Here is a 26,575-nt window from a genome sequence, read left to right as displayed (position 1 = left end):
TCGGTCCCTGCTTTGATGCACCGGTAGAATGAGCTCATGTTTGTGACCAATGCGATTTGATTTAATCATGATCATCTTTCTATGAGATGAAAACGACAGAAACCCCCTCAACAAACTGCCTCTTTTTACCAGAGCGAGAAAAACAGATCATGACCATTAATAGCTAGAAGATAATTGTCTCATCATGTCCAAAACTGGAGAAAAACTAGCTTTGTACAAGTGAACTTTCAGGCCCTTGGTAAGTGTCAGTATATCTATTTAACTAGGCAAGTCCGTTAAGAACAAATTCTTATTTACAATGACAGCCTACCCGGGCCAATTGTGCGCCACCCTATGGGACTCCCAATCACAGCCAGATGTGATGCAGCCTGGATTCAAACCAGGGACCGCAGTGACGCCTCTTGCACTCGGGAGCCCACATTTACTGCGCCCAGCTGAGGTAATAGAATATTAGTGCCACAGTTATAGATCTCAGATTTCTGGTATTATGTCTTCAATGGCTAAAGCCTTACTATTGGTATAGCCATGGGTATACTGTAAGTGACATGTCCCTGTGCTCTATGTATGGATTCTGAATAGATGTCTGTGTACAGATTGGCAGGTTAGATTGATAGACTTTGAAAGGGTATGGTGCAGAGGTTGATAGACCGATGTCTGGTGATATTGAAAAGGTGGTCTCGACAGGTTTATAAGAAAATGGTATAGCAATCTTGGGATGTGAGTTAGAGGGTATTCTACAATGGGTGGTTCAAAGCAAGCATTGTGATAGGTTGAGACACCTGTTTAGCATGTGTAAGCCTATGATCCAAAAAGGGGGAACTTGTTTTCTTTTCCATCTGAGAAATCCCTGAGCATCCACTGTCCCATCAGCACAGCCAGCCAATTCATTAATTTGATCTCCACTGTAAAAAGCATCTAGACTGTATTTCCCCTTGCTTTTAGCCAAACAGGGGTGTATACAAACGTTGCTGTCTGTCTATCGACACAATCACGAATCAGCATCATTTTTATGGATATATACAAGGAAATGTCAATAGAAAAACAGGTCAAACAACATGAAATGCAGCTAGTTTGCTGTCTTACCGGGTTCAGTTTGAAGTGATTGTGCTAGCTGTGTAGTTGGCTAGCTCCTTTTAACAACAGCGTCCTGACGAGAAAGCACATTTTCTATGCCAGGCGAAATCGTGCATCGTAAGGTCATTGTTATGGAATCATCAAAAACATCTTAAACAAAAGCATTCGCTGCTAGTTTGCTGTTATTCTAGCTGCACCTGCCTGTGTTAGCCGTAGTTGGCTAGCTAACAAGCAAGGAATAAGAGTGTTGCCAGCCAGCATGGCAACGGAATATTTAGAACGAACGACTAACCGATAGAATGATGGCTAGCAACCATAGATGTGTCAGGATGAAATAGTAGCCTGTGAATACATTTATCAAAATAATATTTTTTTATTTAGATGGCAACCACTTGTCGAAAAGCAATTGTACACTTGAGTTTGTGGTAAACAACCTTTTTAGCACAGCCTCTCGTGTACAATTACTTTATTGGTGTTAGATGGACAGGATAGTTTCAGGACAACTCAAGGTAGTTTAGCATTGACTATGATTTATCAACCTTAGCCTTGGAGTTTCTGTATCTCGACTCTCAAGCTTTTAAGATCCGACTCCCCTTATTCATTACAGCAGTGATTCTTGGTAGTCTTAAACTAATCTACTTTGAAGCAAAAGTATACACCTCACACACATGGTTATGGGATTTGAAAAAGAAGACACCTGTACCTTGTCTGATATAGAGGTGAAATGTATTACATTTTTAGTTTGCATCCCAATATATCACAGAAGCCTGAAATATAACAAATCTGTTTGACATAGAACACCAGATGTTCTTTTTCTTTTTTATCATCTTTATTAAGTATGAGAAATATTAATAACGTTCCACCCATGAGGCCTAAGAGAGCGTTTTTGGTCATTGACTGCAGGAAGGGGCTACTAACAAGGTCTTTCCCCCTAGAATTTTTGATAGCATTTTCCACCTCCGGTACCAGAAAGGTATAAGGTCGATATCAGATATGTTTGATGGTGACACATTGCAATAGTTTCAGCAAATCCCCCCAAAAATTGCTATACCATACAGACAATTATTTGGGTATCTGCAAGTAAGTCATTTTATTGAATCCAAGATGATGTTCCCTCCACAGAACCCAATACAAACCCAGTAAAATCAATGGGGAACCAGGCCAAGCCATTAAAAAAGCCATATAGAAACCTACTATACGTTGTGGTATTTGCATTATTTGCTCTATAACCCATTCGTTCATATGCCACAGTGAACGAAGGCAGAGACAACAAAAAGACAAAAGTCACAGTGGCGGAATAAATTCACATTAACAATAAACTACACATATGTTCGTTTCATCACAAAACCAGAGAGCAACATTTGTCCGGTGAAGTCCACCAAGCAAATATTGCATATTGCATGACCCACAGCATGGTCAAGCAAGTACATTTTTACAAATTAATTAAAAGTGAAAAGCTAAAATGTTTTGAGTCAGTAAGTATTCAACCCCTTTGTTATGGCAAGCCTAAATTTATTTAACACAATCACATAATAAGTTGCATGGACTCACTCTGTTTGCAATAATAGTGTTTAAAAATATTTTTTTATGACTACCTCATCTCTGTACCCCACACATACAATTATCTGTGATGTCCCTCAGTCGTGCAGTGAATTTCAAACACAGATTTTAAAAAAAAGGGAGATTCTCCATTGCCTCGCAAAGAAGGGCGCCTATTGGTAGATGTTTTTTTTTTTAAGACAGACATTGAATATCCCTTTGAGCATGGTGAAGTTATTAATTACACTTTAGATGATGTATCAATACACCCAGTCACTACAAAGATACAGGGGTCCTTCCTAACTGAGTTGCCAGAGAGGAAGGAAACCACTCAGGGATTTCACCATGAGGCTAAATGTTACTTTATAAAAGTTACAGAGTTCAATGGCTGTGATAGGAGGAAACTGAAGATGGATCAAACACTGTAGTTACTCCACAATACTAACCTAATTGACAGAGTGAAAAAAGGAAGCTTGTACAGAATAATAATATTCCAAAACATGCATCCTGTTTGCAACATGACAATTAAGTAATACTGCAAAAAATGTAGCAAACCATTAACTTATTTATTTTTATTTTTATTTTTTATTTTACCCCCTTTTCTCCCCAATTTCATGGTATCGAATTGTTAGTAATTACTATCTTGTCTCATCGCTACAACTCCCGTATGGGCTCGGGAGAGACGAAGGTCGAAAGCCATGCATCCTCCGAAACACAACCCAACCAAGCCACACTGCTTCTTAAGACAGCGCGCCTCCAACCCGGAAGCCAGCCGTGCACCTGGCTACCTTGGTTAGCGCGCACTGCGCCCGGCCCTCCACAGGAGTCGCGATGAGACAAGGATATCCCTACCGGCCAAACCCTCCCTAACCCGGACGACGCTAGGCCAATTGTGCGTCGCCCCACAGACCTCCCGGTCGCGGCCGGCTGTGACAGAGCCCAGGCGCGAACCCAGAGTCTCTGGTGGCGATGCAGTGCCCTAGACCACTGCGCCACCCGGGAGGCCCCAACCATTAACTTTTTGTCCTGAATACAAAGTGTTATGTTTGGGGCAAATCCAATACAATACATTACTGAGTACCACTCTCCATATTTTCAATCATAGTGGTGGCTGCATCCTGTTATGTGTGTGCTTGTAATCATTAAGGACTGGGGAGGTTTTCAGGATAAAAAAGAAACAGAATGGAGCTAAGCACAGACAAAATCCTAGAGGAAAACCTAGTTCAGTCTGCTTTCCACCAGACACTGGGAGATGAATTCACCTTTCAGCAGGACAATAACCTAAAACACAAGGCCAAATATACACTGGAGTTGTTTACCAAGACATCATTGATGATCATGTTCCTGAGTGGCCTAGTTACCGTTTGACTTAAATTGGCTTGAAATTCTATGGCAAGACTTGAAAATGGCTTTCTAGCAATGATTAACAACCAACTTGACAGAGCTTGAAGGATTTTTAAAAGAAGAATGTGCAAATATTGTACAATTCAGGTGTGCAAAGCTCTTAGAGACTTACCCAGAAAGACTCACAGCTGTTATTGCTGCCAAAGGTGCTTCTACAAATTATTGACGCAGGGGTGTGAAGACTTATGTAAATTATATATTTGTGTATTTCATTTTCAATAAATGTTCCAAATTTCTAAAAACATGTTTTCATGTTGTCATTATGGGGTATTGTGTGTAGATGGGTGAGAGAAAAAAAGTAATTAATCCATTTTGAATTCAGGCTTTAACACAACAAAATGTGGAATAAAGGGGTATGAATAATTTCTGAAGGCACTTTATATATATAAAAGCTTTTAAGATACACCACATGACAAAAAGTATGTGGAGACCTGCTCGTCTCATTCAAAAATAATGGCCATTAATATGGAGTTGGTCCCCCCTCTTTTGGGAAGGCTTTCCACTACATTAGTAAGGTCGGGTACTGATGTTGGGCGATTAGGCCTGGCTCGCAGTCGGCGTTCCAATTCATCCCAAAGGTGTTCAATGGAGTTGAGGTCAGGGCTCTGTGCAGGCCAATCAAATTCTTCCACACCGATCACGACAAACCATTTCTGTATTGACCTCACTTTGTGCATTGGGGCATTGTCATGCTGAAACAGGAAAGGGCCTTCCCCAAACTGTTGCCACAAATTTGGAAGCACAGAAACGTCTAGAATGTCATTGTGTGATGTAGTTTTAAGATTTCCCTTCCCTGGAACTAAGGGGCCTAGCCCGGAGCATGAAAAACAGCCCCACACCATTATTCCTCCTCCACCAAACTTTACAGTTGGCACAATGCATTGGGGCAGGTAGCGTTCTCCTGGCATCCACCAATCCCAAATTCGTCCGTCGGACTGCCAGATGGTCAAGCCTGATTCATCACTCCAGAGAACGCGTTTCCACAGCTCCAGAGTCCAATGCTCCAGAGTCCAACGGTGGCGAGATTTACACCACTCCAGCCAATGCTTAGCATTGCGTATGGTGATCTTAGACTTGTGTGCGGCTGCTCAGCAATGGAAACTAATTTCATGAAGCTCCCATGGGCAGTTTGGAACTCGTGTTGCACCCGAGGACAGATAATTTTTACATGCTACATGCTTTTACATGCTTCTGCACTCAGCAGTCCCATTCTATGAGCTTGTGTGGCCTACCATTTCGCGGCTGAGCCATTGTTGCTCCTAGACATTTCCACTTCACAATAACAGCACTTACAATTGACCGGGGCAGCTCTAGCAAGGCAGAAATTTGATGAACTGACTTGTTGGAAAGGTGGCATCCTATGACGGTGCCACATTGAAAGTAACTGAGTTCTTCAGTAAGGCCATTCTACTGCCAACGTTTGCCTATGGAGATTACATGGCTATGTGTTCGATTTTATACACCTGTCAGCAACGGGTGTGGCTGGAATAGCCGAATCCACTAATTTGAAGGGGTGACCACATACTTTTGTGTCTATAGTGTACTTCTCTCTAACACTTTTTAGGGGTTCAAGCAGCGAAGCTGGTGAAACCCTATTGTATTTCTTCTCGGACATTATTATTATTAGTAGTAGTATTATACCAATTCTGCCACTTTGGTGAAAGAATAATTAAATACCCATCAGATAATGAGACCTAGAAGGATGCTTTGGCCACACACTCTCATGAACTTGATATCTATTGACCAATGTCTCTCAACACAATATTTTCAGACACGGATTAGTATTGTAACAAAAACTTGGGAAACAAGTTGTTAACACTGTTAAGAGTCAACATATGCTAGCACATTCGGATCGACCACACAGTGGCGCTATAAGGGGCACATGTTTATCTCTCTTGATCTGTTTGTCTCCAAATTATGAAATTTGGCACACATGCTCAGGGATATGAGTATGGTTCATTTTAGACGCATGGTGGAAGGACAAAACCATTTATGCAAGCTCATTGGCTCATTGAGGCCATATCGTTTGAGCTTGAGGCCTGGAACATGCGTTTAAAGACATGGGTTCATAGATGATAAATATAAAATGATGTGCCAATTGGTACAGTGGGTCGGGAGAAGATGGCGTTTAAAGTAGTCAACATCATTGAAAATTGTCAAAAATACCTAATCGATCTGTTGTGTGTTGAGTTCTGATATTAGGCAAGTGTGGTAAGGATAACAGAAGTAGCTCATCCTAAGGCAATGTGTCCAATACGTCCTGATGGTAGCTCAATGGGGCCAAAACTTGAACCCTGGCATTACTGCTCGCAGCTATATTGTTTGATCCCATTTCCGACTCTCCACAGGCTAGGGATAGTATAGTGAAGTACCAGCAGATAATTCTGACTTGTTACATTGGACAGCAGAAGTTAAGCCAAGGTTTTTTAGCGTGAAGATAAGAAACGTTTGCAGTTTGATTGCATAGTTCTATCTGTTTAATAGACCATGTACGATTCTGTGAAAGCTGCTTCGACATATGTTCCCTCTCTGCAGTTAACTCCACACCAGATGGCCTCAGTGCCCCACACAGCAAGAAAGCAAACACTAATTGGAGTTTAATCAAGACTGCAGTCCAGTCTAATTCAGTTCACAATCAAATCACTTTAGATTAGCTCTAAAGAGTGCAGCAGTCAGAGAAAAGCTGACTCAATGCGGTAAGTATATTGCACTTATTTCTTACTATAATTACCTTATTTGTTGGTGGATGTTCTTGATTGTACTTGTGTGGGAAGAATAGTTTAATTATGTGCATCATTAATCAGATAAAAATGTGTTCATGGAAGTGTCATTAACTGATGGCACTTTGCCTTAATGACCATAATGATCACCATTGATCATTTGCTGGGTAAATCTAATTCATACTGAAGAGTTTTAATGTCAACAAGTGTTTTTTATTTTTATTGTCATGTTATTTGCATCAGGTTTCATTTGGCACATAAAGAATAATTACTCTCTATGAGTGGCTGTATGGCACTCAACATGAATCATTGCATGTGTTGCTGAAGGTGTAGAGAAAGATGCAGAGATACAAAGGAATAGGGAAAGATATAGCAAGACTAAGAACGTGTGAGAGAGATGCTTGAGTGATTGGGAGACAGAGGCTAGGGAGAAAAAGAGAAATGGACTGTCCAATTTACAAAAAGAGATGGAGAGAAAGCGAGAGAGAAAGTGTAGGAGCAAAATGGGGAGAGTTGCACAAGATGGAATTTCTCAGCCAGCGGACCAAGCTTGAACTCTTAGAAAAATAGGTGCCATCTAGAACTTGAAAGGGTTCTTCAACTGTCCCCCATGTGGGAACCCTTTGAATAACCCTTTTTGGTTCCAAGTAGAACCCTTTTTTATTCCAGGTAGAACCCTATTGGGTTTTATGCAGAACCCTTTCCCCAGAGGGTTCTACATGGAACCCAAAAGATTTCTACCTGGAATCAAAAAGGATTCTACTTGGAACCAAAAATAGTTCTCCTATGGGGACAGCCGAAGAACTCTTTTGGAACCCTAAGAGTGTATAAGAGATGCTGTTTCATCTTAGGAGAAACACACACTCACGCAAACAAACACACATAAAGGCTTTGAAAATCTGTTCACCATTAGTGAGCATACAGTAGCATTATCTGCAGTCTCTGTACAGCACCTTCTCCTGTAGTGCGAAACCTGATCTCTCAAGTCATAGATAAAACAAATTATTGAAGAAACACTAGTGAATTATGTAAGATGTCATCATCTCTGAAAGTGAGGGTGTGTGTGTTGATGTGATGTGAGGTCGCAACGATCCTCTGCTCTTCAATAATGCAACTCTCAGAGTTGAGCTTGGGCTTTGCTTAGTGGAGTGCTGAATACAGGATGGGAAACCCTGAGTAGACTACCTCCCCTTTGCCCCTCCCCTGTCCAGGAAATACAGTACTTAGTGCTGAGCGATTAGTGCTTTTTGAGGTCAATTCAGTTTGGGTTCGATTATAAAAAAAATAATAACGGTTTTCGATTTCGGTTTTCGATAATTTTTTAAAACTTTAAATACACTATGCATTATGTGGGTTGAATGTCCCACAGAATAAAACAATTAATAAGCCCCATGATGGTAGTGACTGCCCATTACAGATGATCACTTATTAACCTCATTTATTCACATTACTATATTTTAATAAAATATTTCAGTTATTGTGTATAGTACATTTGTTTTATTTGATGACTTTATTATTTAATTCCTAGTCACCATCTCATCTCTGTCGAGCTGCTGCCTCTGCTGTCTGACAAAATCACTATTGTGTAGTTCTTCAAAGTAAATAAGGCATACTTTTATGCCTGGTTAATACCAACTATCAATCACTTAAATCATGTCTTTTCAGGTAGAGATACCTCGCGAAGCAAAAGCTGCCCTATATAGCACCTCACGATCGTGCATTCTTCTCGCTTACATAGCAGTCGTAAAAGTAAGATGCGCAATGAATTCTGGTCATTGTAGTTCATTACTACCTACTACATCACACAGGTCAGGCTGGATCTGATTTATCCCTAGAGAAACTGTGCGATTTGCACATTGAGTTCACAGAAAAAAACGGAACAAAATGAAATTCAAATAATTGAACCAAATTTGGTCAATTAGTTATTTAAAATATGAAAAATACAGGGAATTTCAGTTAACCACTCAGCACTAACAGCACTAAATATTACATAATTTCCCCTGAAAATGACCTATAGCTGTTCCTCCAACTGGAGTGTGATGTTATCAAAGGGATGAAGCATAGGCCATGATCAGGCTGATCCAACTGTTTTTATTCAACACATTACATAAGCATATGATAATTTATTTTACATGGCTTTTGTTGAGTTTGAAACTTGAAAAGGACATCAAATGCTGAAGTGGGTGTTACGTTTGAAAGGATCTTCCTAGCTGATGTTAAGTATAAACTCTCAGAGCGAATACTATAAGGAGCTCTTAATTATAGATACTTTATACCTCAAAGCTGCTCTCTGTGATTGAGACAGAGAGTGCTGTAGCTACATAATTTATCTCAGGCTAGATGTTTTCATCATCTGTGTATATGGCAGCAGTTAGGAGGAATCATGTGATATGGCTAGGAGGACCGCAGTATGCCGCTCACCCTTCTAGTCGCCCTGGTTTTACAGCGGATCATGGGATTAACATCTCGTCTTTAAGTGAGCTCTTAGCCCCTCTTCAATTTGTTTTATGTATTGGTAACACTGGGGCTCCCAACTTGAAAAAGTGCGGATCACAACATACAATTCAGGAGCACCAGAAGATAGATTTGTTTAATTGACTGAGATATAGCATATTGGACCTATATGAATTCTAGCTACTTTTGAAGCACATGCTAGGTTACTACATTGTGTAAAATTACTACCTATTGAGAAGCATTACATTGAATATTCTACACTGCCTCTTTAAGAGCGTCAAGTTAGGGTGTGGGGTGGGGGGGGGGGGATTTTCACTTTAGAAATTACACATATTTGTTTTTTAGAAAAACAACTAAGTTGGATATTAAGATTAAGATCACTTTACTGATCAACTGCACACAAGGTCCAACTGAAATTTGACTTTTAAAACGCACACACCAGTAGTAATCCACTTTTTCGAGCTGAAAGACGATAGCCAGAGCTTACTGATGATGTTGCACAACGATTTAAGTCATCCTTTTAGTCAAATCTTTGCCAATGTGCCAATCTTTCCTATGATATGATATACAAATTGTTTTCAGCCTACGTTTCATTTCAGGGCTTTATTTGAATGTTACTACCAACCAGCATGACATTGTTTATTAATCAGGAACAGTTGCAGAGTTGTTCTTCTTTGCGACTGAGATGAGCCAACAGGCTTGTGTCCACTTGAGCCACGGAGCAAATAAAAATAGAAGATGCAAAACACCTACCCTTTTTTTTACCAGAAAATTATCATAATCCATTGGATTTGTAATTTTTTATTTTTAGCTAGTCTGTATAAAAAATAGTGTATATTGCGTTATTATTTAATTTTTTTGGGCTGGTTATGAGACCTACATAAGCGTGTAAAAACCCACAAAACCTACCACACAAGGCAAAACATTCCATTACACCATAGCCTACTTGTCAACAGTATGTTTATGTTAAATACTGTAACATTTTCTGAAATGGACCATATTCAATCATCATTGCAATTGCTTACATATTGATGTCAGACATGCCCCTGCCCCAATGCTTTGTTGCTGATGACCAGGATGAATGCACGAGCAGATTTCAGGAGCAGGACAAGGCACCCTCTTTTTGACTGATGACTGACATAAGGGCATGTACGTGATAGGTCTATCTGGCTTATATGACTCTGGTGGTCATAATTCTTCTTGACAACAACAAAGGATTTAAGAAACACACTTTCAAACGAAAGGAAACTTCTTGGCAGGGAAAAAACACATTTGACTACTGTAAATGTGGGTTTTGACACTATTATGTAGGTGTCATAACCAGCCATAAAATCACGCAATATATGTCTCAACAAGTGTAAATATATGCGTCATGACAGTGTTATTGCATGTTATGACAGCTGTTATGATATATTATGACATGGTTATGACCATGTCATAAAGTGTTAGGACGCTAGCTGTCAAGTAAAGTGTTACCACAAAGTCATTGTAGCCATTTCACTTCCCCTGTGAGATGAGCAGGGGCTGGGGCTGATTTGGCTTCGCTGTACCGCAGCCAAAGCTTGCCAGCAGCCTACCTACCAAAGGTTGCACTGTGTCCATTACAATGTTCAAAAAAACACATCACCTATCTTTCAACAGTTATCCATATTACCGGAGCTTCATCTTATTCTTTCTAACTCTTTCTATGGTGGAATCGCAAGTTCAATTTATGGAAGATGCCAACACTTTGGGTCCTTTAACCCAACCCCTCCGACAGACACACATACAAACAGTATACATATACAGCCACACTGGGTGCCAGGGGATGTTCTAAGTCCACAACAATACTTAACCCTTGTGTTGTCTTAAGGGTCAAAAATGACCCGCCACGATGTTTAACAGCAGAGAAAACCCCCTAAATTATATTTTTTCAACTTGAAATTTGATTACTTTTCCAAGAGTGACCCCAACATTAGAAAAAGTGAAACATCGCCTTTGTTTCATATTTCCTTTGGCAAATCAGATCATGACTCCATGTTGCTCCTCCCTTCCTATAGGCAGAAACTCAAACAGGAAGTGCTCGTGCTAAGGTCTATTCGACGCTGTTCTGAAGAACTGGAATCCATGCTTCAAGATTGTTTTGATCACGCGGACTGGGATGTGTTCCGGGTAGCCTCTGAGAATAACATTGACGTTTACATGGACACAGTGACTGAGTTTATCAGGAAGTGTATAGGGATGTTGTTCCCACGGTGACTATTAAAACCTACCCAAACCAGAAACCATGGCAACATTCACGCAAAAATGAAAGCGGGAACCACTGCATTTAACCATGGTAAGGTGACTGAGAATATGGTTGAATACAAACAGTATAGTTATTCCCTCCATAAGGCAATCAAACAGGCAAAACGTCAGTACAGAGACAAAGTGGTCGCAATTCAACGGCTCAGACACGAGGCGTATTGTATGTGGCAGGGTATACAGACAATCACAGATTACAAAGGGAAAACCAACATCTTGCTCCCAGACAACCTAAACACCTTCTTCGTCCGCTTTGAGGATAACACAGTGCCACCGATGTGGCCCGCTCCCAAGTACTGTGGGCTCTCGTTCTCCGTGGCTGATGTGAGTAAGACGTTTAAGCGTGTTAACCCTTACAAGGCTGCCGGCCCAGACGGCATCCATTGCCACGTCCTCAGAGAATGCGCAGACAAGCTGGCTGGAGTGTTTACAGACATATTCAATCTCTCCCTATCCCAGTGTGCTGTCCCCACGTTTCAAGATGTCCACCATTGTTCCTGTACCCAAGAAAGCAAAGGTAACTGAACTAAATGACTATCGCCCCGTATCACTCACTTTTATCATCATGAAGTGATTTGAGAGGCTAGTTAAGGATCACATCACCTCTACCTTACCTGACACCCTAGAACCACTTCAATTTGCTTACTTCCCCAATAGATCCACAGACGATGCAATCGCCATCGCACTGCACACTGTCCTATCACATCCGGACAAGAGGAATATCTACCTCAGAATGCTGTTCATTGACAATAGCTCAGCCTTCAACACCATAGTACCCTCCAAGCTCATCATTAAGCTTGGGTCCCTGGGTCTGAACTGGGTCCTTGACTTCCCGACAGGCCGCCCCCAGGTAGTGAAGGTAGAGACAACACTTCCACTTCGCTGATCATCAACAGAGGGGCCCCACAAGGGTGCATGCTCAGCCCCCTCCTGTACTCCCTGTTCACCCATGACTGCGTGGCCACGCACACCTCCAACTCAATCATCAAGTTTGCAGACGACACAACAGTAGTAGGCCGGATTACCAACAATGACGAGATAGCCTACAGGGAAGAGTGGTGCCATGAAAATAACCTCTCCCTCAACGTCAACAAAATGAAGGAGATGATCGTGGACAGCAAACAGCGGAGGGAGCACGCCCCTATGCACATCGATGGTACCGCAGTCGAGAAGGTGGAAAGCTTCAAGTTCCTAGGCGTACACATCATTGACAATCTGACAGTGTGGTGAAGAAGGCGCAACAGAGCCTCTTCAACCTCAGGATTCTGAAGAAATCCGGCTTGGCCCCTAAGACCCTCACAAACTTTTACAGATGCACAATTGAGAGCATCCTGTCAGGCTGTATCACCGCCTGGTAGGGCAACTGCACAACCCGCAACCTCAGGGCTCTCCAGAGGGTGGTACGCATCACCAGGGGCACACTGCCTGCCCTCCAGGACACCTACAGGAAGGCCAAAAAGATCATCAAGGAAATCAACCACCCAAGACAGTGCCTGTTAACCTCGTTATCATCCAGAAGGTGAGGTCAGTACAGGTGCATCAAAGCTGGGACCGAGACTGAAAAACAGCTTCCTCAAGGCCATCAGACTGTTAAATAGGCATCAATCGCCGGCTACCACCTGGCTACTCAACCCTGCAAATTAGAGGCTGCTGCTCTATATACATGGAATCACTAGCCACTTTAATAATGGAACAATAGTCACTTTAATAATGTTTACATACTGCTTTACTCATCTCAAATGTATATACTATATTCTATTCTACTGTATTTTAGTCAATGCCACTACGACATTACTCGTCCTAATATTTATATATTTTTTAATTCCATTATTTTACTTTAAAATGTGTGTAATGTTAGATACTACTGCACTGTTGGAGATAGGAAGACAAGCATTTCGCTACTCCCGCAATAAAATCTGCTAAATATGTGTTGTGACCAATAAAATAAGCTAAGAATGAGTTTGTCCAAGCAAGGTTTAGAAGCACATCGATGTGCAATAATGTGATCGTGTGTGTGTATGTGATTGATTCTACATACACTAATGACATCAAATGAACAGGGCTACTCACAGTTCCTGGAGAGGAAACATTCGAAGCTCCTTGTAGTTGCCCTTGTTAGCGGAATGTTCCCTCTTATCATGCTCCCTAAAAGCCAACTGTTGCATGCCAAAAAATACAGTGGTGTCGATAAGCTGCTTGAGAACATCCCTGTTTCTTCTTACCTTCTCGTTGTGTTGCGCAGTTTGAATACACAGACTTCCACAACATCATTGATGCAGATTTTTCCCAGATGTTGAATCTGATGTGGGAAACGAAATGGGTTATTCAACAAAAAATTCCAACACTTTCTGGTGGAGAAAACTGCACTCTAATGGCTAGCTAGCGACTTGCTACTAAAGTTAGCAAGGCAAAAAATAAAATGTTTAAGTGACTAGCTTACTCATGTAACGATGTGCGCTGAGAATAGGGAAGCAAGTTCAGGGAGTGAGCGTTTTAATATATAAATGAAACATAATACAAAACAAGACACACGAACAACGCACAGACAGGAATCAGAAACAATGACGCCTGGGGAAGGAAGCAAAGGGAGTGACATGCAGGTGCTTGTCACTCCCTCAAGGAGGTGATGGTCCAGGTGAGTGATGACATGCAGGTGCTTGTGACATGTGTGCGCCATAACGAGCAGCCAGCCGCAGGACGCTGACCAAAATGACAAACCCGGGGATCAGGAGTGGACCTTATATAGACAGATGTGTGCCTTTCCAAATCATGTCCAATCAATTGACTTTACCACAGGTGGACTCCAATCAAGTTGTGGAAACATTTCAAAGATGATCAATGGAAACAGGATGCACCTAAGATCAATTTTGAGTCTCACTGCAAATGGTCTGAATACTTATGTACATAAGGTATTTCTGTTTTAATTTTTTTTATAAATTAGCAACAATTTCTAAAAACCTGTTTTCGCTTTACACCCCTCCAGCCGACGCTTGGTATTGCGCATGGTGATCTTAGGTTTATGTGCGGCTGCTCGGCCATGGAAACCCATTTCTTGAAATTCCTGACGAACAGTTCTTGCGCTGACGTTGCTTCCAGAGGCAGTTTGGAACTCGTCTGTGAGTATTGCAACCGAGGAAAGGCATTTTTCAGCACTCGGCAGTCCCGTTCTGTGAGCTCGTGTGGCCTACCACTTTGCGGCTGAGTCATTGTTGCTCCTAGACATTTCCCCTTAGCAGCACTTACAGTAGCAGCACTTACAGTTGACCGGGGCAGCTCTAGCAGAGCAGACATTTTATGAACTTACTTGTTGGAAAGGTCGTTATGACGGTGCCACTTTGAAAGTCACTGAGCCCGTCAGTACGGGGCCATTCTACCGCCTATGTTTCTATGGAGATTGCATGGCTGTGTGTCGATGTTATACACCTGTCAGCAACAGGTGTGGCTGAAATAACCAAATGCACTCACTTGAAGGGGTGTCCACATGTAGTGTATATTGTGTTCCCGACAGGTTGTAGAAAAGATCAGAAGCTCTGAACTATCTGTTCAGACCCGAGTCCTACCTACCAACATTTTTTGCTCTTTTAGTATTTCTCCAATAGGTTTCCTCAAGGTGAAGGCCTCCACTTCTACTGTATGTCAAAGATAATTGAACAAAAACACTATAGTAAATACTACAGTAGTGTCTGAAAAAACACTACGTTGATTACTATAGTATATTCTACAGTTTTCTTTAACTACAATATTTATTCTATAGTTAACTGGAAATACTACAGCATACTATAGTATACAGTATTCACTGTGGTGTTTTAGTCCAGTAAAGTCCACCAAAACACTACAGTTAATAGTATAACATTTAAGTATTTTATACTATAGTATTTTTTCATGTGGGTGCACACACACACACACCTAAGGGCTTGTCTCTTGTCTGTATGGATTACAGTGGCAGGCTTAACCTCAGGTTTAAGTAAAGGGGCAGGCCTGGTGGATCACTGCTCTAAGTAAAAATAGCCCACTGTGCTGTCAGCAACCAGGAGCAGAATGGATCAGCAATGGCTGGATGAGCTTCAAACAGCATTTCCCTTCACACATCCAGCACTGACATAGACTAATTTAGATCAACGTTACGACAGACAAGACTGACAGAGAACAATTGAATTCCCTCAGCTCTGTATTGCTGTTGTAGCCTAGTTAAATCCTGTCAAGGGTATCTCAAACTATATGGATCCTTATCCCATTCCAACCTCAAAAGTTTTTAAATAAAACCTACATAAGGTAGGGTGAAAGACTGCTGATTGGCTAATCAACTGAGGACAGTAATTTTAAGCAATAAGGCCCGCGGGGTTGTGGGATATGGCCAATGTACCCCGGCTAAGGGCTCTTCGTATGCAAGACGCAACGCAGAGTGCCTGGACACAGCCCTTAGCCAAGGTATATTGGCCATATATCCCAAGCCCCCGAGCGGCGCAGCGATCTAAGGCGCTGCATCTCAGTGCTAGAGGTATCACTACAGACCCTGGTTCGATCCCGGGCTGTATCACAACCTGCCGTGATCGGGAGTCCCATAGGGCAGCGCACAACTGGCCCAGCATTGTCCGGGTTAGAGGAGGTTTTGGCTGGGGGAAAATAAGAATTTGTTCTTAACTGGCTTGCCTAGTTAAATAAAAATGTAATAAAAAAAAAAAAACTGAGGTGCCTCATTGCTATTATAAACTGCTTACCAACATAATTAGAGGAGTAAAAAAAGAACGTTTTGTCATACCCGTGGTATACGGTCTGATGTACCACGGCTGTCAGCCAATCAGCTTTCGGGGCTCGAACCACCCAGTTAATAATAGAGATTAGATCACTGAGATGTATAGCGTTTGCATGCTGTGGTGCAACTTATGTTGTGTTTATTAGAGATTACTCAGCAGCACAACTTGGGTTTATCTCGAAGGAGTCCAATTAAGGTTTTCTGACAATTTCAGTTATTCATGTTGCTGGTGGTGTTGCTTTGGTGTTGGGTTGAAAGATTTTCTCTTACTTAGTAAAACAAGTAATTAGATATTCTATGGCCCAGTAAGAGAGGGGTGATGGGCTTTTTTGAATTGCCTGTTGTGGTTAATGATTGACATGAAATACTTTTAAACCAGTCTGTCAAATGATTTCCTTGTAAACTGTGGATGTCGTGGTTGAATCATTATAGCCTGTGGCTGTGCAGCCTGTCACACTGTCGCATAGTTTTTGGCTGAATCCTTAATTAGTCTTTCTCGCCCCTCAGACGTTCCGATGGCCGACTGCCAGTAGAGTGGATGAAAATGAGATGCTGGAAGTTCAAGTGTTCAACTACAGCAAAGTCTTCACCAACAGGTCAGTTACTTACAATACACTCAAACGCAATACTGTAACATAAGTACCTCCACAATCTCTCGTGGAGAGACTGCATAAACATAAATAGCACCCTAGATCTGTCATGATACAATGGGATGCGTGAGAGAACGAGCAGCGTTAGTTTCGGTGCTTTGGACAAATCACGATTTCACAGGTATGAGCATCTTTCGAATTTCGGAAAGTGAGGGGACATTTGGCCATAACTTGCAAAGAGAGAGGGTGGAGGTCCGCTTCAGTTCTGATCCTCGTCCTATTTTGTCTCTAAACACATATGGACCCAGAACCGAGATCACTGCTACTACTGACAAAACTCAGACCAACAGATACCTACATCACAGCATGCTCAATACACACTCCAAACACAGGTCAGAGGAATAATAATACACACAACACTGCCACACACCACCACACTAACCAGGATCTAACTAAGAGTTGGAACATTGAGGGAAGGTCACCATAACCCTTCCATCACTTTTCTCCTGCCATCCTCAGACGGATATAATGCACACAATAATCTAGCTAAAGGTACTTCAGATAGGCAATCAGCTCCTAACGCTTCTTGACTATGAGGTGATAGATTGATTCAATTGTATGTGGGATAGGCTGCGGACCGCAGTGCAGCATCTGAAGGGGTTTCTAATAGAGTGGAGCGAGGCAGTAATGAAATTGTATTAGAGCCGTATGCTAATGGTTGCATCTGTCACACCTGAGCTCAACCACTCAGACGCTAAGGCAGAGACTTTAAGGATGAAGTAGAAACACGGATACAGTATATACAGTAGATACTATATCTCTATCTATCTCTATGATTACAGATTATATTCCGCTCAAAGTAGGCTCTGTATGCGTGTGCATGTGATAAATGAGATACACGAAGAAATAACAAAAATAAGCACGGACTCATTTAATTCCAATTATACAAATGAACCTACAGACCACATTTCTTTTAGGCACGGTTAACTGTTGACATTCTTATTACAGATACATCATCACTAACTTTGGAGGCTGTTTATTTATTATTATAAATAAAAAAATTATCCCCCTTTTTCTCCCCAATTTCGATCTTGTCTCATCGCTGCAACTATCCAACGGGCTCGGAAGAGGCAAGGTAGAGTCACGATTCCTCCAAAACATGACCCGCCTAACAGTGCTCCTTAACAACCACCAGCTTAACCCGGAAGCCATCCGCACCAATGTGTCGGATTAAACACTGTCCAACCGACGTTCAGCCTTCAGGCACCCGGCCCGTCACAAGGAATCGCTATCAATCAAATTTCAATCAAATGTATTTTTAAGCCCTTCTTACATCAGCTGGTCACAATGTGCTGTACAGAAACCCAGCCTAAAACCCCAAACAGCAAGCAATGTAGGTATAGAAGCACGGTGGCTAGGAAAAACTCCCTAGAAAGGTCGGAACCTAGGAAGGAACCTAGAGAGGAACCAGGCTGTGAGGGGTGGCCAGTCCTCTTCTGGCTGTGCCGGGTGGAGGTGATAACAGAACATGGTCAAGATGTTCAAATGTCCATAGATGACCAGCAGGGTCAGATAATAATAATCACAGGTTAGCACCTCAGAAGTCAATGTCAGTTGCCTTTTCATAGCCGATCATTCAGCGTATCTCTACCGCACCTGCTGTCTCTAGAGAGTTGAAAACAGCAGATCTGGGACAAGGTAGCACGTCCGGTGAACAGGTCAGGGTTCCATAGCCGCAGGCAGAACAGTTGAAACTGGAGCAGCAGCACAACCAGGTGAACTGAAAAGTGCTTCAAAGCTGGGACCGAGAGACTGAAAAACAGCTTCTATCTCAAGGCAATCGGATTGTTAAACAGCCAACACTAACATTGAGTGGCTGCTGCCAACATACTGACTCAAATCACTAGCCACTTTAAACAATGCCACTTTATATAATGTTTACATACCCTACATTACTCATCTCATATGTATATAATGTACTCATCTACTACACCATCTACTGCATCTTGCCTATGCCGTTAGGCCATCGCTCATCCTTATATTTTTATGTACATATTCTTATTCATTCCTTTACCCTTGTGTGTATAAGGTAGTTGTTGTGAAATTGTTAGATTACTTGTTAGATATTACCGCATGATCGGAACTAGAAGCACTAGCATTTCGCTACACTCACATTAACATCTGCTAACCGTGTGTATGTGACAAATAAAATTTGATTTGATTTGACTGGGGACAGCAAGGAGTCATCAGGCCAGGTAGTCCTGAGGCATGGTCCAAGGGCTCAGGTCCTCTGAGAGAAAGAGAGAGAGAAAGAGAGAGAAAGAGAATTAGAGAGAGCATACTTAAATTCACACAGGACACCGGATAAGACAGGAGAAATACTCCAGATATAACAGACTGACCCCAGCCCCCGGACACATAAACTACTGCAGAATAAATATTGGCTGAGACAGGAGGGGTCGGGAGACACTGTGGCCCCGTCTGACGATACCCCCGGACAGGGCCAAACTGGCAGGATATAACCCCACCCACTTTTCCAAAGCACAGCCCCCACACCACTAGAGGGATATCTTCAACCACCAACTTACCATCCTGAGACAAGGCCGAGTATTGCCCACAAAGATCTCCGCCACGGCACAACCCAAGGGGGGGCGCCAACCCGGACAGGAAGAACATGTCAGTGACTCAACCCACTCAAGTGACGCATCCCTCCTAGGAACGGCATGGAAGAGCACCAGTAAGCCAGGGATTCAACCGCCGTAGTAGATATTGATGCAGAGAATCCCAGTGGAGAGAGGGGAACCGGCCAGGCAGAGACAGCAAGGGCGCTTCGTTGCTCCAGTGCCTTTCCGTTCACCTTCACACTCCTGGGCCAGACTACACTCAATCATAGGACCTACTGAAGAGATGAGACTTCAATAAAGACTTAAAGGTCGAGAGTCTGCGTCACTCACATAGATAGGCAGACCATTCCATAAAAATGGAGCTCTATAAGAGAAAGCCCTGCCTCCAGCTGTTTGCTTAGAAATTCTAGGGACAGTAAGGAGGCCTGCGTCTTGTGACCATAGTGTACGTGTAGGTATGTACGGCAGGACCAAATCGGAAAGATAGATAAGAGCAAGCCCATGTAATGCTTTGTAGGTTAGCAGTAAAATCAAAAGCAGAACTAAGATCTAGGAGCACTAGGACAGATGCAGAGCCTCGGTCTGATGCCATTAAAAGGTCATTTACCACCTTCACAAGTGCAGTCTCAGTGCTATGATGGGGTCTAAAACCAGACTGAAGCGTTTTGTATACATTGTTTGTCTTCAGGAAGGCAGTGAGTTGCTGCGCAACAGCTTTTTCAAAAAAATTTGAGAGGAATGGGAGATTCGATATAGGCCGATAGTTATTATATTTTCTGGGTCAAGGTTTTGCTTTTTCAAGAGAGGCTTTATTACTGCCACTTTTAGTGAGTTTGGTACACATCCGGTGGATTGGGAGACGTTTATTATGTTCAACATAGGAGGGTCAAGAACAGGAAGTAGCTTGAAGGTTTAGAGGCCATGACTATTTTCATCAATGTGTCGAGATATAGTATTAAAAAACTTGAGTGTCTCCCTTGATCCTAGGTCCTGGCAGTGTTGTGCAGACTCAGGACAACTGGGCTTTGGAGAAATAGGCAGATTTAAAGATGAGTCCGAAATTTTCTTTCTAATGATCATGATCTTTTTGTCAAAGAAATTCATGAATTTATCGCTGCTGAAGTGAAAGCCATCCTCTCTTGGGGAATGTTGCTTTTTAGTTAGCTTTGCGACAGTATCAAAAATAAATGTTTGATTGTTCTTATTTTCCTCAATTAAGTTGGAAAAATAGGATGATTGAGCAGCAGTGAGGGCTCTTCGATACTGCACGGTACTGTCTTTCCATGCTAGTCGGAAGACTTCCAGTTTGGTGTAGCGCAATTTCCGTTCCAATTTTCTGGAAGCTTTCTTCAGGGCTCAGGTATTTTCTGTATACCAGGGAGCTAGTTTCTTATGACAAATGTTTTTTGTTTTTAGGGGTGCGACAGCATCTAGGGTATTACGCAAGTTTAAATTGAGTTCCTCAGTTAGGTGGTTAACAGAATTTTGCACTATGACGTCCTTGGGTTGTCCGATAATTTATAGCTCGGCTTTTGATGATCCTTGGTTGGGGTCTGAGCAGATTATTTGTTGCGATTGCAAACGTAATAAAATGGTGGTCCGATAGTCCAGGATTATGAGGAAAAACATTAAGATCCACAACATTTATTCCACGGGACAAAACTAGGTCCAGAGTATGACTGTGGCAGTGAGTAGGTCCGGAGACATGTTGGACAAAACCCACTGAGTCGGTGATGACTCCGAAGCCTTTTGGAGTGGGTCTGTGGACTTTTCCATGTGAATATTAAAGTCACCAAAAATGCCATCTGCCATGACTACAAGATCCGAGAGGCCTGTAAACAGTAGTTATAAAAAGTGATTGAGTTGGCTGCATAGATTTCATGACTAGAAGCTCAAAAGATGAAAAGCAGTCGTTTTTTATTGTGTAATTTGAAATTTGCTATCGTTAATGTCAGCAACACCTCCGCTTTTGCGGGATGCGCGGGAGATATGGTCACTAGTGTAACCAGGAGGAGAGGTCTCATTTAACACAGTAAATTCATCAGGCTTAAGCCATGTTTCAGTCAGGCCAATCACATCAAGATTATGATCAGTGATTAGTTCATTGACTATAACTGCCTTGGATGTGAGGGATCTAACATTAAGTAACCCTATTTTGAGGTGTGAGATATCACAATCTCTTTCAATAATAACAGGAATGGAGGAGGTCTTTATTCCAGTGAGATTGCTAAGGCGAACACCGCCATGTTTAGTTTTGCCCAACCTAGATCGAGGCACAGACACGGTTTCAATGAAGATAGCTGAACTGACTATACTGACTGTGCTAGTGGCAGACTCCACTAAGCTGGCAGGCTGGCTAACAGCCTGCTGCCTGGCCTGCACCCTATCTCATTGTGGAGCTAGGGGAATTAGAGCCCTGTCTATGTTCGTAGATAAGATGAGAGCACCTCTCCAGCTAGGATGGAGTGCGTCACTCCTCAGCAGGCCAGGCTTGGTGCTGTTTGTGGGTGAGTCCCAGAAAGAGGGCCATTTATCTACAAATTCTATATTTTTGGAGGGGCAGAAAACAGTTTTCAACCAGCGATTGAGTTGTGAGACTCTGCTGTAGAGCTCATCACTCCCCCTAACTGGGAAGGGGCCAGAGACAATTACTCGATGCTGACACATCTTTCTCGCTGATTTACACGCTGAAGCTATGTTGTGCTTGGTGACCTATGACTGTTTCATTCTAACATTGTTGGTACTCTCTAAACCTGCCAGTTTTAGCCTTAGCCAGCACCATCTTCAGATTAGCCTTAACGTCGGTAGTCCTGCCCCCTGGTAAACAGTGTATGATCGCTGGATGATTCGTTTTAAGTCTAATACTACTGGTAATGGAGTCACCAGTGACTAGGGTTTTCAATTTGTCAGAGCTAATGGTGGGAGGCTTCGGCGTCTTAGACCCCGTAATGGGAGGAGGAGAGACCAGAGAAGGCTCGGCCTCTGACTCCGACCCGTTGCTTAATGGGGAGAACCGGTTGAAAGTTTCTGTCGGCTGAATGAGCGACATCGGTTGAGCATTCCTACAGCATTTCCTTCCAGAAGCCATGAGAAAATTGTCCGGCTGCGGGGACTGTGCGAGGGGATTTATACTACTATCTGTACTTATTGGTGGCACAGACGCTGTTTCATCCTTTCCTACACTTAAATTACCCTTACCTAAAGATTGCGTCTGAAACTGGGCTTGCAGCACGGCTATCTTTGCCATAAGGCGATCGTTCTCCTGTATATTATGAGTACAGTGACTGCAATTAGAAGGCATAATGTTAATGTTACTACTTAGCTTTGGCTGGTGGAGGTCCTGATGAACCACGTCCAGATAAAGCGTCCGGAGTGAAAAAGTTGAATGAAAAAAGTTGAGCGAGGGAAAAAATTTAAATATAAAACGATAATTAAAAAGTAAAAACCGTAAAGTTGGCAGGTAGCAAAGTAAGGTTAGCAACAAACCGCACAGCAGCACGTAAACAAGTCTACAAGTTGTGACCGGAAATAACGCAAGGAGCTCTATGGCGCGATGAGCCAAGTAAACCCCCCCGGCCAAACCCTCCCCTAACCCGGACCGCACTGGGCCAATTGTGCACCGTTCTATGGGACTCCCGGCCACGGCCAGTTGTGGCACAGCCCGTGAATGAACCTGGATCTGTAGTAACGCCTCTAGCACTGCAATGCACATTCAACATGCTGATAGAAATTTGGTAAGATGGATTTAAGTTTCCCTGCATTAAAGTCCCCGGCTACTTGGAGAGACACCTCTGGGTGAGCGTTTTCTTGTTTGCTTATGGCGGAATTTGGCATGGGTCCTCATATCCTCAAAAGGTTCTACAGCTGCACCATCGAGAGCATCCAGACTGGTTGCAACACTGCCTGGTATGGCAACTGCTTGGCCTCCGACTGCAAGGCACAACAGAGGATAGCGGGTACGGCCCAGTACATCACTGGGGCCAAGCATCATCCAGGACCTCTATACCAGGCGGTCTAAGAGGAAGGCCCTATTGTCAAAGACTCCAGCCACCCTAGTCATAGACTGTTCTCTCTGCTACCACATGGCAAGTAGTACCGGAGCGCCAAGTCTAGGTCTAAGAGGTTTCTAAACCGCTTCTACCCGCAAGCCATAAGACTCCTGAACATCTAGTCAAATGGCCACCCAGACTATTTGTATCGCCCCCCCCTTTTACACCACTGCTACTCTCTGTTGCTATCATCTATGCATAGTCACTTTAATAATTATACCTACATGTAAGGTTGAAGATGGAAGTTTACATACACTTAGGTTGGAGTCATTAAAACTCGTTTTTCAACCATTCCACAAATTTCGAATTAACAAACTACAGTTTTGGCAAGTTGGTTAGGACATCTACTTTGTGGATGACACAAGTAATTTTTCCAACAATTGTTTACAGACAGATTATTTCACTTATAATTCACTGTGTCACAATTCCAGTGGGTCAGAAGTTTACATACACTACTGTGCCTTTAAACAGCTTAGAAAATTCACGAAGATTATGTAATGACTTTAGCAGCTTCAGATAGGCGAATTGACATCATTTGAGTCCATTGGAGGTGTACCTGTGGATTTATTTCAAGGCCTACCTTCAAACTCAGTGCTTCTTTGCTTGACAGCATGGGAAAATCAAAAGAAATCAGCCAAGACCTCAGAAAGAAAAGTGTAGACTTCCACAAGTCTGGTTCATCCTTGGGAGCAATTTCCAAACGCCTGAAGGTACCACGTTCATCTGTACAAACAATAGTATGCAAGTATAAACACCATGGGACCACGCAGCCGTCATACCACTCAGGAAGGAGACGCGTTCTGTCTCCTAGAGATGAATGTACTTTGGTGCGAAAAGTGCAAATCAATCCCAGAACAACAGCAAAGGACCTTGTGAAGATGCTGGAGGAAACAGGTACAAAAGTATCTATATCCACAGTAAAACGAGTCCTATAGCGACATAACCTGAAAGGCTGCTCAGCAAGGATGAAGCCACTGCTTTAAAATTGCCATAAAAAAGCCAGACTACGGTTTGCAACTGCACATGGGGACAAAGATCGTACTTTTTGGAGAAATGTCCTCTGGTCTGATGAAACAAAAATAGAACTGTTGGGCCATAATGACCATCGTTATGTTTGGAGGAAAAAGGGGAGGTTTGAAAGCCGAAGAACACCATCCCAACCGTGAAGCACGGGGGTGGCAGCATCATGTTGTGGGGGTGCTTTGCTGCAGGAGTGGCTGGTGCACTTCACAAAACAGATGGCATCTTGAGGAACGGAAATTATATGGATATATTGAAGCAACATCTCAAGACATCAGTCAGGAAGTTAAAGCTTGGTCGCAAATGGGTCTTCCAAATGGACAATGACCCCAAGCATTCTTTCAAAGTTGTGGCAAAATGGCTTAAGGACAACAAAGTCAAGGTATTGGATTGGACATCACAAAGCCCTTACCTCAACCCTATAGAACATTTGTGGGCAGAACTGAAAAAGTGTATGCAAGCAAGGATCCTACAAACCTGACTCAGTTACACCAGCTCTGTCAGGAGGAATGGGCCAAAATTCACCCAACTTATTGTGGGAAGCTTGTGGAAGGCTACCCGAAACGTTTGACACAAGTTAAACAATTTAAAGGCAATGCTACCATAAACAAATTGAGTGTATGTAAACTTCTGACCCACTGGGAATGTGATGAAAGAAATAAATGCTAAAATAAATAATTCTCTCTACCATTATTCTGACATTTCACATTCTTAAAACAAAATGGTGATCCTAACTGACCTAAGACAGGGAATTTTTACTAGGATTAAATGTGGGTGTAACTGGGTGTAAATGTATTTGGCTAAGGTGTATGTAAACTTCCGACTTCAGCTGTATTACCTCAACTAATCAGTGCCCCCGTACATTGACTCTGTACCGGTACCACCCTGTATATAGTCTCGCTATTGTTATTTTACTGCTGCTATTTAATTACTTGTTACTTTTATTTATTTTTCTTATTCGTTTTTTTTAAACTGCATTGTTAGTTAGGGGCTTGTAAGTAAGCATTTCACTGTAAGGTCTACACCTGTTGTATGCGGTGCATGTGACTAATACATTTTGATTTGATATGATGATACTACAAGCTTGGCACACTTGTATTTGGGGAGTTTCTCCCAATCCTCTCTGCAGATCATCTCAAGCTCTGTCAGGTTGGATGGGGAGCATGTCTGCACAGCTATTTTCAGGTCTCTTCAGAGATGTTCGATCGGGTTCAAGTCCGAGCTCTGGCTGGGCTCCTCAAGGACATTCAGACTTGTTCCGAAGCCACTCCTACATTGTCTTGGCTGTGTGTTTAGGGTCGTTGTCCTGTTGGAAGGTGAACCTTCGCCCCAGTCTGAGTTCCTCAGAGCTCTGGAGCAGGTTTTCATCAAGGATATCTCTGTATTTTGTTCATCTCTCCCTCGATCCTGACCAGTTTCCCAGTCCCTGCCGCTGAAAAACATCCCCACAGCATGATGCTGCCACCACCATGCTTCACCGTTGGGATGGTGGCACGTTTCCTCCAGGCGTGACGCTTGGCATTGAGGCCAAAGAGTTTCATCTTAGTTTCATTAGACCAGAGAATCTTGTTTGTCATGATCTGATCAATCGGGTTCAAGTCCGGGCTCTGGTTGGGCCACTCAAGGACATTCAGAGACTTGTCCCGAAGTCACTCCTGCGTTGTCTTGGCCGTGTGCTTAGGGTCGTTGTCCTGTTGGCAGGTGAAGAACCTTTGCCCCAGTCTGAAGTCCTGAGTACTCTGGAGCAGGTTTTCATCAACGATCTTTCTGTACTTTGCTCTGTTCATCTTTTCCTCGATCCTGACTAGTCTCCCAGTCCTTGCCACTGAAAAACATCCTCACAGCATGATGCTGCCACTATCATGCTTGACCGTAGGGATGGTGCAAGGTTTCCTCCTGACGTGACGCTTGGCATTCAGTCCAAAGAGTTCAATCTTGGTTTCATCAGACCAGAGAATCTTGTTTCTCATCGACTGAGTCCTTTAGGTGCCTTTTGGCAAACTCCAAGCGGGCTGTCATGTGCCTTTTACTGAGGAGTGGCTTCCATCTGGCCACTGTACCATAA

At 42.7% G+C, this 26,575-nt stretch overlaps 1 protein-coding gene and 1 pseudogene across 11 annotated transcripts in view; both read left to right on the top strand.

The window, feature by feature from the left end:
• Positions 1–26,575, top strand: part of otofa (otoferlin a) — a 132,794-nt gene that overhangs the window by 27,750 nt on the left and 78,469 nt on the right. For all 11 annotated transcript variants that reach the window (XM_071370802.1, XM_071370801.1, XM_071370796.1 and 8 more), the window contains exon 3: positions 16,735–16,823. In XM_071370802.1, the coding sequence (XP_071226903.1) occupies positions 16,735–16,823 (89 nt within the window). The remainder of the gene's footprint in view (positions 1–16,734; positions 16,824–26,575) is intronic.
• On the top strand, positions 15,040–15,096 carry LOC139556726 (U7 small nuclear RNA; annotated as a pseudogene).

Source organism: Salvelinus alpinus, chromosome 27 (genome assembly GCF_045679555.1).
Source record: "Salvelinus alpinus chromosome 27, SLU_Salpinus.1, whole genome shotgun sequence".
NCBI classification, from domain to species: domain Eukaryota; kingdom Metazoa; phylum Chordata; class Actinopteri; order Salmoniformes; family Salmonidae; genus Salvelinus; species Salvelinus alpinus.
Note: the sequence above shows the minus strand (reverse complement) of the source record. Positions and strands in the feature narration are given on the sequence as shown.